The sequence below is a fragment of the Neodiprion lecontei genome, chromosome 1, assembly GCF_021901455.1.
Source record: "Neodiprion lecontei isolate iyNeoLeco1 chromosome 1, iyNeoLeco1.1, whole genome shotgun sequence".
Lineage (NCBI taxonomy): Eukaryota > Metazoa > Arthropoda > Insecta > Hymenoptera > Diprionidae > Neodiprion > Neodiprion lecontei.
Window position 1 is genome coordinate 40,864,205 of NC_060260.1, and position 14,027 is coordinate 40,878,231.

The following is a 14,027-nucleotide window of genomic DNA, read 5'->3' on the forward strand; positions in this document are numbered from 1 at the left end:
AAGCACCGAGTTTCGGATATGCTCAATTAGCAGCGTGACGAGACCTTTGCGTGCGCTTCGGGAACGAGCAGAGAACAGCCCGGAGGAGGAGAGAACAGGACAGGGAGAAGGGGGCTGGGGGTGGAGGGTGGTGACGGGCGGGAGAAGCAAGAGAGCGAAGGCCGAGCGAATTCAGGTGATCGTCCGTGCGTAAAATTATTCCGAAACTTATTATTCCTGCCGGCTACGCGGCTACGGTCGGGTAATATAGCCGCGCAGAGGCAGCGCCTCCGTCGCGACGCTTCGGCTATGTTATGAAAATTAATACGCGTTTGGAAAACAGAAAGTTTCCAGGATATTTTCCCATCACGGTGGAAAGGAGCGGTTTTTCCCGCGGCGAAACGTCAAGCTCAGGATCACTCTCAAGTCGACGCGGCTTGCGCGCAAAGTTGACTCCTAGCCGCTTGCGGCGAGGATCAAAGCGAGCATCGCTGCCCGACAGGATCTATTTGACCCTTCGGCGCCAGCCTCTGGCTCTATTCTGTCTATCCTCGATAGCTTGCGGTGCCTGCCGATTGCTTCAAACTGTTTCTCGGACTCACCGCGAGCTAGGCTCACAGCCCGAGGGTCGAAATCGTAGACGAACCGCTACCAGGCTTACGCGCCGCCCTCTGACCCCTCATTCGAACGTCCACGCCGAGGGTCCGCGAGGCGGCCACATCCGCATATCCCCACCTCTGTTTCATTCTTCAAGTATTCAGTGGTGAGATGAGGAACCTTCCGACTGGTTGAGGTAGATGATACGGTCTCGACTAATTTCTAAGAGTGCGTATTAATCGAAGTACCAAACCGTTGATACGTAATGTATTGTACAGTCGTGTACTTTTAATCGTCGTTTTAACGTTATCCATTGTTCAATGATGGGGGCGGGGTTGAAGCTCCGAATTAGAAAAGTTCCAAGAGCGTCAGATTCTGAATTTTTTGGTGGCAAAACTAAGACTTGAGTATTCACTCTCGAAAATGTAGTCATTACTATTCAAGCAACGAAATCAATTCTTTATCAGACATTGAAAATGCAGAATATAAGAATAAGGTATATAAGAATGATCAAACCCTTTATACACCTCCAAAGACAGACAACAGCTTGGATGTTATATATGAATGTTCGATGAAGTGGATTATAGTTCGAAATTTTTGACGTCCGTATGCATGAGTACCACTGGCAATATTCCAAGATCTCCATTGTCTCTAAATATTTTACGATAAGAAGTGGAGAGGGTGAATTTTTACCGGAGATCATAAATATGGAAACTGGTGTGCTTCGGCCCTGTTTCATGCCCCTTTGCCGCGATTCTTATGAGAATACATCATCGCGCCACCGGTTTCCTCGCGCAGCTTTTTTTCACCCTATTCCTTCCCCCTCCACGTACTCCTCTCGTTTGTTAATAATACGCATCATGGTGCACTGTAAAAATATCGAAACGAGGAGAAGAAAAAAAAAAACACGGCAAGATTAGCAATTATTTTATAATTCCTTCATTTATCCTAGAGAGGCAAAGGCTCGGTATATTAAATAATCAGTGTCAACCGATATCGGCTCTCCGACGGCTACAGAAGTTGGTTATATAATCAACAGGATGACATAATTATCGAGGCAAATTATCCAGCGTGATGATTAGCTCGTTACATATACATAGATCGGTTCATCATGGTAATTATTTGATAAATACGATCCTACCTCCGACTCGTACGTACAAAAGCTACAACTTAGGTAAGCTGGAGAAAAATATACCCGACTCATCGCTAAAATTACCCTCACCCCTTCTAAGCACTAGTGTGAAACTTCAGCGTTAACCCTTTCCTGCAGACCTGCGGTTTGCAAAGGTACATATGTAAGCGACAGACAAGGAACTTTGATGGAGTGGATTTGAGGTTATTAATCAACACTTGTATGATGTAGTAAACAACTGAAATATCAAATATTTACAAGAGTTAACAAAACGATAAGTTATTTACATTAATCGCACACACTTACAAACTAACCTGAATCAATACAGTTGCCGATAGCAAACCTTTGTTATGACTTTTGTATTGTCATTAGTGCTCGTAGCTCGGAGTCATCTTTCATACTGACTCTTTGCGCATGAGCCAACGCGCGGCGCTACGTAGCTTGGTGACGTACCCAAGCTTACATCCCCCCTCTCAAGACCGATGTAGCGCATCGTCAAAATAAGGAACCAGCTTGCTGGCATGAAAAATGTTTGATTCGTTTTTTCTGGCTCTACTATTTAACAAAAACATTACATCTGAAATTTTTTTTTTAATTCTAAAGGGACCTGTTCTGATTGGGTCCAATTTATCCTTATTTAGTTTATTAACGCTCTGAACATAAACTAAATCTCCTACCTTATAGTCTATTCGCTTTACATTCTTATCATAATATTCCTTATTTTGGTCGTGTATTTGTTTAGATCTTCTGAACGCTATTTCTCTGTTGCTGATTAAATTTGACAAATTGTTATCATTCAACTCATCTGGCAAAAATGACTTGTTAGAGCCTGTGAGCAAGTAATTCGGTGTGAATCCGGTTGAGCTATGAATTGTGTTGTTGTAGTCCTGCGTGCATTCTTCTGCTATCTGAGGCCATGATTTTTCTCTATGCTCATAGATTCTACATCTTATTCTGTTTACGAGAGTTTGGTTTGTTCTTTCGTTTAATCCATTAGAAAATGCACAGTCCACTGCCGTGAAAACCAGTGCTATGTTTTGTTTACTTAGATGTTGTTTGAACTGAGTTGAATTTATACCAGGGTATTGATCTGATAGAATTAATTTTATGTTTCCATTTTTCTCTATTTTCTTAATTAGATTTATGAAGTCTTTTGCCATTTGAGTTTTTGAGGTTACTATGTAGGTGAATCTAGTGAAGTGGTCCACTGCCAGGTGTAAATATTTTTTTGTACTCTTATTGCCTTTGAAACCTCCTATTGTGTCTATGGAAATAATTTCGAAGGGTTCCTTTGCTGGACCAAGTTGAGATAAGGGTGCTTTGAAGCAGCCTATTCTGGATTTATTTTTAATGCAAGTTTCGCAAGATCTGCAGGTCATTTTTATGTGTTTGTACATGTTTTTAAAATAAAATTTTTGACCGAAAGTTAATATTAGTTGTTTTGTGCCTATGTGACCTTGATCTACATGCATGTCCTTGATAAGAGATTTTCCGAAATCTTCGGTGATCCAAATTTTTTCTCTTTTGTTTAATACTTTATAAATTATGTTTTCTTTTATGATGCACTTATCATCTACTCTTAATGCTTTTTGATTTTCTTTAATATCTATTAATTTTAATAAATTTGAGGTTCTAATTGCGTAGTCTAACTCTGTATCTTCTCGAGGTTCCAAAACTGGATTTCTCGATAAACAATCAGCTTCAGAATTTTCCTTGCCAGGATTGTATATGATGTCAAAGTCGAGCATTGAAATATAATTTAAAATATTCACTAATTCCATGTCACTACATTTTTTTATGTTGAAGTTTTCTAGTGGCTTATGATCCGTAAAAATAATGAACTTTTTTCCTATTAGATGGAATTGCCAATACAAAATGGCTTCTTTAATAGCCAGGGCTTCTATATAAATTGCTTTTTTTCTTTTTTGAGCATCAGTCAATTTTCTAGAAAAGAAAAATACTGATTTTAAGGAATTGTCTTTTTGTGGTTGCTTCAATATGGCTCCAACTCCTTTATTACTTGCATCTGTGAAAATAAATATTGGAGCTTCTGGATCGAATATTGCCAAAGCTGGAACTGTACATAAAAATTGTTTTGTTAAATTAAAACTATTCCTACATTCTTCAGACCAGTGGAAAGTTACATTCTTCCTTAACAAATTTCGCAAAGGATCTAGTAGGACAACATGATTTGGGATGAACTCCAAGTAAAAGTTTACTTTTCCTAAAAATTGTCTAATATGTGTTATTGATGTAGGTATAGGAAAGTTTTTGATAGCGACTAAATTATCATTTATTGGTTTAACCATATTGTTTTCAATTTCGTGACCCAGATAGGTTATCCTTTCTTGAGCAAATTGACATTTGTTCTTGTTCAATTTAAAGCCTTGATCATGTAATATTTGCAATACTATATCTACATGTTGTAAATGTTCCTCGTATGTCTTGGAAAACACTAAAATGTCATCTATGTAATTTACGGTAAATGCATCCAATTTATTTTTTTTTATTATACCTGCTAAAACTCTTTGGAAAATGGCAGAAGCAGATTTTAAGCCGAAAGGTAAGCATTTCCATTGTAAGTGCCTATTATGTGTTACAAAGGCTAGCTTGTATCTATCCTTCGCACGTATCGGGATCGACCAAAACGCCGAATTAACGTCTAATTTTGTAAAAAACTTACAATTTCTGGCACGTACGGTAAGATCTTCTATCCTAGGGAATGGTTGACTCTCTGGAACTATAATCTTGTTTAGTTCCTTAAAGTCCATACATAAACGATTTTTTTGTTTTTTTCCTTCCTCTTTCTTGTAAGCCAAGGTTACAGGAGCTGCAAAAGGACTGCTTGACTCCTCTATTAAATCTGCATTTAATAATTCCTCTACTTGGTTTTCAATTTCTGCTTTGTCTTGAAAAGAGCATTTATATGGTTTCTTTGAAATGTACCTATTTTCTGTCAACTTTACTGTGGCTTCATAACCCTTTACTGTTCCTATGTCAAATTTTGATTTTGCAAATATTTTCTCATTTTTTTGTATTATTTCATCGATTTTTTTTGCGCTCATTTTACTGAAATTACTTTTCTTGACCAATTTTGTATTTTCCTGTTTTTGAGATATCCTCAAATTTTCATCTTGGCATAACCTGAATTTTTTTATCGCATCTAATCCAATCAAAAATTCACCATCCATAGCATTTCCTTTAACAATGAAAAATTGAAAATTCTCCTCGATGTTACAAATTTTTATTCTTAAATCTACAATGCCCTCCGTTTTTGCAATCCCAGCTAAACCTTTGATGGTATCTCTCCCACTTATTATTTGTTTAATATTTTTTTTATTAGTTATGAATGTACTACTGATCAAAGAAACATTTGATCCAGAGTCGTATAAAGCTGTTGCTGGATTGCCATTTGCAAATATTTTTATTTTTATAAGTGGGAGGACTAATCGTTTTTTGATTCCTCTTGCCTAGCTAATATCTCCTGAACTTCATTATTATTTGTGACCCTGATATTTTCATTTTTAGGATTTTTACTTTGCCTATCTTTGTTATGGCATACTGTTTCCAAATGGAATCTATTTCTATATCCTAGTTTTTCGCAAATACTACATGGCCTTTTCTCATTTGAGCTTTTCTTGTTTACATTTTCGTTTTTCTTATCACTTATTTTCCCAATTTGTTTTAGTTTTGACATGAGACTGTCTACACACCCGATGGACTTTCTATCTAGTTTATTTTGAATAAACTTTGGTAAACTAATCACGATCATGTTTATTTGAGTGCTTACGGATAGGCTATCATCCGCTTCTAATAATAAGCTCCTTTTCTTTAGCGCATACTCTAGTAACGATCCGCTGTAAAATTTGAAATTGTAAGCATACTCAATGTCTACCCAGGACTGCGCGGCAAAGGTGTCGATAAAAGAGTTATTCCACGCTTCCCAGTTCAATAAAGAAATCTGTTTTACCGATACGCTATACCAATCTAACGCTCCCTTCTCTAGGAACAATCTCAAAACTTCCGCGTATTTGTTTTGCGCGATACCCACTCTGTCACACTCCTGCACATATAAACGCATCCAATTACTCGCATTCATATTCTCACCATTAAACTTTTCCACTACCATGTCTTTCACGAGCGAGCTCGTTTTCCTCTCACTCGTGGCTGATGCCTCTCTGTTTCCGCTTGCCTCTTGCATTGGGGTATCCTCTTCAAGATATTCGTCATGAAAAACAACATTACCTTCCTCATCCAAGTAGATGTTTTCCAGTTCTTCAGACAATGTCAATACTACATTACGAAATTTGTTGCGTTGCTTCAGACTCTTGACTACGTTCTTCACAATAGCATTCTCGAAAAGCTTATCATGCTGAGCTCTCGTCTGCTTGTCCGCTGGAAACAAAAAACTTTCCTCTTGCCCAAGCAGCTGAATTTTTTTTACTTTCACTGCTGTACTTTTTGCTGAGTCTATGCCAGCCTCCGAGACGAAGTAAAATTTTGCTTTTTTCTCCATTGTATTGATTTGTAAGCGACAGACAAGGAACTTTGATGGAGTGGATTTGAGGTTATTAATCAACACTTGTATGATGTAGTAAACAACTGAAATATCAAATATTTACAAGAGTTAACAAAACGATAAGTTATTTACATTAATCGCACACACTTACAAACTAACCTGAATCAATACAGTTGCCGATAGCAAACCTTTGTTATGACTTTTGTATTGTCATTAGTGCTCGTAGCTCGGAGTCATCTTTCATACTGACTCTTTGCGCATGAGCCAACGCGCGGCGCTACGTAGCTTGGTGACGTACCCAAGCTTACACATATTTACGTCGTCGTCGTATAGGCGACGGCCGATTGTAAACCGCAATTAATTACACGCCGTGCCCCGAGAATTCTTGAGCATCCTGTGTGTGCCTTTATATCAGGAGGACGCAGAGCTCGAAACTAATTACCGCATCCCTTTGTCCCGCTCTTCCAAAAGCTTATTGAAATTTCTGGGAATTGCCAAATTCCCGCATAAGGGGGACCAGCGATTTTCGCATGTAAAACATAACTTGACGTTCGTCAATTTCACCCGATACTCTGTCGCTCTTATCCAGCGAAGGCAAGCGATGCTGCAGCAAGAAAAGCATGGAGTGCTTAGCATGCAAGAAAAGAAGCAGCCGTCAAATGCGGAGACCGCGAAGGACCCGAAAGACCAACAGACTGGAGGAATGCACAATGAACCGCCCCGATAAGTGAATCACCCCATCGCCTTCCTCCTCTCTTCCCCATCGCTTTGCCCATCACCTCAACTTTCCCTCATTCGATTAAAGAGCTCTCCCTCTGTGTCGCCGACTGCTTCAACCTTCGCACGCCGTACTCACAACGGGCGATGTTTTCGTCGGTCGCTTTCAACAGTTATTATCATGCACGTGATGCTCACGGTACGCTCGTGGCATGGTTGACACTGCCGTTTGAGGGAGCCCTATAATGTTACGAGAATATTCCCAAACAACGAATTAATTTGTTACGCGTGTTGAACTTGCAGTACTTACAAAATGTCTAATTATAAGGTATATTCAAGCTTCTTCTACAAATAGGTACATCAGTTGCGGATGAAAATTCAGGGACAAATGTCAAAAAGAAACCAATTAAAAAACCCACCTCCTGCCTCGTAGGTCCTCTCCTCGCTCCCTTCTTCAATTCCTTTCGCTCTTATACTTCTTAAAAATTTCCTCCGGTGATTTCAATCTTCGTCGTCATTGTCATCAATTACCCCTAATTTTATGACATATTTATTACCTACGTAACGTCGACGAGATGCCAGGAGCCCGGATCGCTTCCTTTGCGGCAAAATATCTTAGCCATGCTTATGAAATCGTCTAGTGGCTCGAGATAGACGAGAAGTCGAGAAGAGACAAGAGACTGGATATGCGGATGTATTGTAGGCATGTGTGCATATAATACACTTGGCGATGCGTTATGTAGACAGCCAACAGCGACATGACGTGGGAGAGAAGTTTTCGCCAAGAATTCTGACAATTTTCCCTGTGTGTCACTTCAAGCTTTTCGAAAGCCACCGCGACTGCATCCTCTTCGCTTCTGCGTTTACTCCGTTAGTACGCGGATCATGAGGTACAGATTTAACTCTCGAAAAACTGGTACTTTTGAATTCGAGTCTGTCTCCTGTTTTCATCTGCCATGAGAAATCGTAACACAACCGATTCGTCAAAATGCATTCTGTACATACAATTATTACGGTACGACTGCTTTTGAGCAGCTCAATACTCATTATCACGGTACGACGACTTGAGTCGGAATGCTCCTTCTCCTAACACGTGTATTATTTTCTCTCTCTCTCTATTTCACTTTTGCTCCATTTTTTCCTTCGCGTTATTGTTGTTATTATTATATTTCTTCCTCAATTGACATTTTCCTTTCAGGAAAAAAACACTTTGTCGGCTTCTCAGGGTCTCTCAAACATCCAGCTACAAAAACCTTGGACTTTTATACTCAGCTTGGCGTCAGTTGAATGTCAAAATTCAGTCGCGAGGCAGTTTCAGTCAATTTTTGTTATCATTAATACCTATTTGTATCGTAAAATCAACTTTAAACCATAATCTCTTTTCCACATATGTGAATAGGAAATATATGATCGATCGAGTACTCCCAAAGTTCATCACTATCCAAATCGACTTGGAATATTTAAGATAATCTAGGGAAGCGATTCAATATTTTCTCAGACACTCCGCGATCCGAAAAAAAATCCTAGGATAATCGCACAACGCGGTATTTAAATTGCCAAGACGAACATCACGGTGAAATGTAAAACAATCCGGACGAATCACGCGTCACAAAGAGAATCTGTCGCGCACCCGGATGTCTCTGCCTGCACGAGGAAAACTTATGGTATGCAGGATCGTAAAGCCATGCTGGATTTTTGAATCGAGAATAGTGAAAAGAATCCCCCTACATTTCCCGTTTTCAAAGACGGCAACAACCTTGGATTGAGTACTACTGGGCGCAGGTTGACGACGGTCTCTGCACTGCAGGTGGGGGATTCCTTTTGCTTTCCCACCCCCACGGAGAGACCGGTCTCTCCGACAGCAAAAGGCTTCCCGTCTTCGCATTTTGATAACAGAACAGTCGATGGATACCTGCATTTAACAACGAGCCCGAACGGACATCAAACGCAGTTCTCGGGTGTCGCTGGAGCAAAGTATGTCCCCCGGCCCTTTTCGCCCAGCTCCACACCCTCGCATCACCGCGTTTTCGATTGGATCCTCTTCTTCTTCGGCACAGGCAGGCAAGGCAATTATTTCCGTCTTCTCATACTGTGACAGAAAAGTGAAGGAACAAAATTGTGTCCGGTATTCGTTGCTTCCCCTGCGTGAGCAGCCACTCTCGATAAACAACTCGGCAATCGGGAAGAGCTCCCGGTTTTCTTTATCGATCAAGTTAAAGTCGGGCGAAAATTTTTTCAAGATTATAAAATACGGATGATGCGGAAGTCCCGGGGTAAACGCGAATCGTGTGTTTCGTCTTGCAAAATCCTTCGAAACACCAACAATAATGTTGAACGACCTTTACGTATCGTTTTGATGATGAAACTCATGTAGGTACAGCGCACTTATTGTTCAACATTTCTGTAAAATGAAAGGTGAATGTTTCCCGTAGTGAGAAGTACATAATATACATGAAAATTTTTCATATTTAATATTTGTAGGACCTGCCAAGCGGAAGAGGTTATTATATATTTTTCCAGCTACCTATCCGATGGATAAATTGACGCTTGTAATTACCTACAGTGATTAACAGTATTATAATTGACGCTTCGACGGATGTCAAGTCTTTTCAATTTGTTGTTTCTTTTCCTCACATTTTTTTGCATAATTTGCGACGGTAGGGGTTTAATTGCTCGCGGACTGGTGTATACAAGCACCTCTTGAAGTTCTGAACTCTTGAAGTCGAGACCTGGCCTCCCGTCTCCATCAAATTACAACACGTCAATTCGACGTCGACGGCAACGAACCATTCGCGAAAAACGATACTTGCGAATAGGTGACTTTTTTTCGATATCGAGGTTCTTATTTACAAGTAAGAATCACCGATCACTTCTTTATTTATAAAATGTAAGTTATATTTCCCGACTTCCCGTGAGAATTTACTTCATTCATAACTCAATTTCTCAGAAAATATATTTTTTTTTGGCGATGAATTTCAGTCGTGCAAGTATAACTGGATTGAGAAGAAAAATAAGTTCAGGTGAGACGAGCGATTATCCTGAAACCGGGTGGATGAAGTGAATAACGTTTCTCGACCCTCGGCCGACGGGAAAAACCGGAATCGCGAATATAATGGATTCGACACACTGAACTCGGAGCGTTGTACAGCGATAATCGATAGAGGACGCGGAGCAGAGTCGAGTGTATGGGATCAAGGAGCAGCTCGGTGAGCCCCTTTGTGGGCTAAAATGGTGCAGAGCGGTGTGCTAACAGGCTTGATGTCACCGCGAAGTTAATTACGATCCTAGGACCGCTGATCTGAGACAGCAGCCATGGGGACTGAATTTATGTTACGCGATCATTTGATCTTATAATTGCAATATCATTCTCACGAGCAGCGCGGCGTGCCATAGCCCCTGAACTGTAGGGCAAAGACCGGCGGCACAGCCGCGTGAAAGTATGCGGGTCGCCCCGAAGGGTGCGGTGCCAGGCGAAATGGACAAAATCCGGGTGAAAACCGAGGAAACGTGACGGAATTCCACGTTCAGACTTCGTCTCGCCTCGGTACTTGCGGAATCCTTAACCGTCAATGATAATATGTGACGTCGCTTATGGAACGTTTCAACTGTAGTCAATACCCGATTCGAGGAAAGACAAGCATCATCGCCATGGCGCTTTGAATATAGTAAAAGCGACTGTGTGACATCAAGAGTACGAATTTGTATTTTATCCATTGATAGTTGCGTCGAAGCGGACCCCTAAATGCAAAAGAAAAACTTGCGTGTGGTAGGGTGAACAATTCAATGTGACATTGACAATAGATTTTCAATCCGATGGTCAACTGTGAACTTATAGTTGGCATGTGTAGTAGACTATCGGCTGAAGCCGACGACAGCGTCTTTCGTGTTTATCTTAAATTATTTGGCTGTGTTATCGAAATCGGCATGTTGAGAGTCGATTGTGCGCTGGTTGGTAAGTGATCAGTGGATAAATTCGCGGATTTGTTTTCGGTATCGAAATTGTTGAGTAAATGAAAGCTGTACAAGACGTTCAGAGTTCGGCTTGGCTTCGACGTAAGGAAAATGCTGCGGCGTTTGGTGCCGGAGGGGACGACGATTGGACGGGGCCGGTGGGCGTCGACGGGCGTCGTCGGCGGACGTTGCGACGGGACAATATTGTTTTCCACGATCGATCTTTATTCGAAACTAAGTAGAAATACGATCCCGCTTAAACCCAGCCCACCCCACACCCCACGCCCCAAGCTCCCTTGGCAGCCCGGCATCTCCGGAGGCCGTCGGCCGATCCTTGCGAATCGACCTCGCCTCCTCGCGTGCGAAGAAGAGAAAATTGAAAAACCTGGAGAAAGAAAATACCACCACGCCACCACGCGCGGTACACCTAATGTGAGTAGTATGTTTGCTCGAAATGAGAGAATGCGATTTCGTCCGGGAATTGATTGGAGATGAACGGTGATTAGAGCGTCGTCCGTGGCGCAAGATTTGGGGAAAATCTTTCGGCGTAGCGGTTCTCTTCATACTTCGCTTCGGCCTCGCTCGATAACACAGGCAGCTTCTCCTCTCGTCTCTCGTCTCCCCGCACCGCGGGACTCCATTTTACCCTCGATAACCCCGCGCCTCTTCTATCTGTGTATATGTGTATATATATATATATACACATACACACACACACACACACACACGCACACACCTATAAGGTATGCACGTCTACGTATAGAGCATTACCCTGTCATCGGCGTGTCGCGTTACTCGATGCCGCCTGTTTGCAGCTGTATAATTGTAGTCATGTAATGAATTTGTTCCGATGGACCATCAGCTCAGCTCTCGGATTCGCAAACATCGACTCGCGCTGATTTACATTCGTACCTCGTTTCTTCGTCCACAGCTAGACCAATTTTCACTTCGTAATACTTTAATACAAAATATTTTCCATAACGTTGAATACATTTGTTACAGCAAACTGCAGCGTTACTTGATTTTCACACCTTGGAAAAATACAGATTAAGCTACAGTCTGGTACAAACATTCAGAAGCAGGTAGTCAGAAAAATACAGTTAATAATAATCGTAACTGCGAAACCTTCGAAGAAGAAAAAAACAATTATTCTTTCCAAGGTTCAAAGTAACTAGTTTGAAGCAGAATGCAAACAATTCCTATGAAGTTGACACTCTCTTTTAAACGATCGATATAGCTAAAGATGCACCGTCGATTTTAAGAAACTCAGAATTAGTTGTCTTGCCGCTTCGAACGATTTTTCATCGCATGGCAGTTGGTGAAAGAAAGGAACTTCCTACGTACGCTATCCAAGCGCGAAAATATGTTACAGATGTGTGTGCGTGTGCATACGGGAGCGTACATATACCTGCTACGTCTGATATTATGCAGTGGGTCAAAATCGAACGTCAACAAGGAGCAGGGATCAAGGAACTGGGCGAGGAGCGAGAAGGACCCTCGTCAAGCCGCCGCGCGTGACCAGCTTTGATCAAGATCGAGGTGATCTCCTGCAGGAGCCCGCGTCTCGCACCCGAGTCACCTGCTGTCCGACAGAAAGGATCCACGGTGAGCCAGCGCTGCGCGCGTGCTGGGTCCGTGTAATTTCGCCTGAGAATTCCGGCGTGCGTTCGCCGGGCGACATGCCAGCTGCAGAGGACGAGGCCACTTTCGATTGTCCCCAAACTTGTCCCGGCTCTGGATATACGCTGAAGTTTGTAAGCCACCCGGGCGAGGCTTTCAGAACGCGGATTTCTGAATCGAAATGACATCGGAGTCCAGCAGGGATGCACCTGGCATTGACAACCCGGCCACGATCCCGGTGTCTTTCCTTTCCCCTCGAGTTAAACGACGTCGAATATATTCCCAAGGGAGTTACGCTTTATACACGCCGATCTCGCTTTACCGCGCTGTTCTGGCTGGCAGGTTTTCCTTCAAAACGACACTACGCAGTACCTACACACAGCCCTGATCAATCAAGACTCATCGTCTAACGACACGATATCATTTGGGAAGAAAAATACAACCCATACTTGATAAAAAGAAGGTAGAAAGCGTATTTTAGCCCAAGCCGTAGCGATCGGTTGGATCTTGAACGTCGACGGATCGTAATCTGCAGCAAAGCGAATTAAACTCTGAGAAATACCAGCTCCCAAATCCCGTCTTTCACACGATTACACATTGAAAGCCTAGTCAACAGCTGTAATAAAACCGCGTTATTGGAAAATTCTCTTGAGAGATGCCGACGCTTCAAAGACACCCCATTTTAATCCCGAGTACAATGTATCCCCTTAAGCCCGGATGGTTCTGTGCTCGCGAATGCATTTTGATTTCCCACTCCATGCCTGTTTTTTTCACTTCCATATTTTCCCTCCGCTTCCTCCCTCTTCCAAAGTCAAGCACCGTCAAACCAAGAACTCTTAAGCTCGACGCTGCACCGAAAATAGCCGGTAGGCACGGACGCAAATGTTCGTATATGGTCGAGTCGACGCTTACGCGGAGCTTAAGCTCCGGAATCCAGGGGATCTAGGAACCGGCCGGGCGGAAAGTACAACGACCTTGAGCCCTGCACCAGAGAACCGGCGGATATGTCCTTGCGGAAAGAGCTGAATATTTTAGGGATACGAGGGGGTGAAACGCGAGAGGGGATTAACGTGCGACGAGATTTTGCCCGAGTTCTCTCCTCTCGGCGAAAGGCTCAAGGAAGACAAGGGGGGAGAACGGAGGAACATTTAATAACCGGAGGATAGCGCGGACAGGTAATACTTGAGATGAGCGGAAAGGCTTGCCGACTCTCGAGGCTGTGAGGGGAAGACGAAGGCGAAGGATGGCGAGTCGGCGGCGGCGTCTCTGATGTCTCCTCATCCTGCGGTGGAACGGGTATGGCGAGGGTGTCCTGCAAAGGACAGTCCATTGTTTTCCGGATAAGCCGTTTTTATTAAGCCGGAATGATTATTCGCAACGTCAAGCATCGGCTGCGGGACGCATCCCCGGACCGGACAGAATCGAACAACATTTTTGTTTTCTTATTAAACTCTCGGGACCCGCCATATCGCTTTGTCTCTTCGTCTATACGCGTGGTGCACGTCCACCGTC

At 42.5% G+C, this 14,027-nt stretch overlaps 1 protein-coding gene across 2 annotated transcripts; it reads right to left on the reverse strand.

Moving 5' to 3' along the window:
• Window positions 1-1,931: 1,931 nt before the first annotated feature.
• Window positions 1,932-6,530, reverse strand: LOC107224055 (transposon Tf2-1 polyprotein). Of its 2 annotated transcripts, none has more exons than XM_046746738.1 (2): window positions 6,387-6,530; window positions 1,932-6,310 (listed from the first exon to the last, which is right to left on the reverse strand). In XM_046746738.1, exon 2 carries the CDS (start codon window positions 4,897-4,899, stop codon window positions 2,182-2,184), a length of 2,718 nt encoding a protein of 905 aa, XP_046602694.1. In that variant the 5' UTR covers window positions 4,900-6,310; window positions 6,387-6,530; the 3' UTR covers window positions 1,932-2,181. Both variants share the same exon structure in this region, with proteins under 2 accessions (XP_046602694.1, XP_046602695.1).
• Window positions 6,531-14,027: the final 7,497 nt, after the last annotated feature.

Bases quoted from the DNA above. Each gene is read 5' to 3' on its own strand.
- LOC107224055 (XM_046746738.1), bottom strand. From the start codon at position 4,899: ATGGATGGTGAATTTTTGATTGGATTAGATGCGATAAAAAAATTCAGG.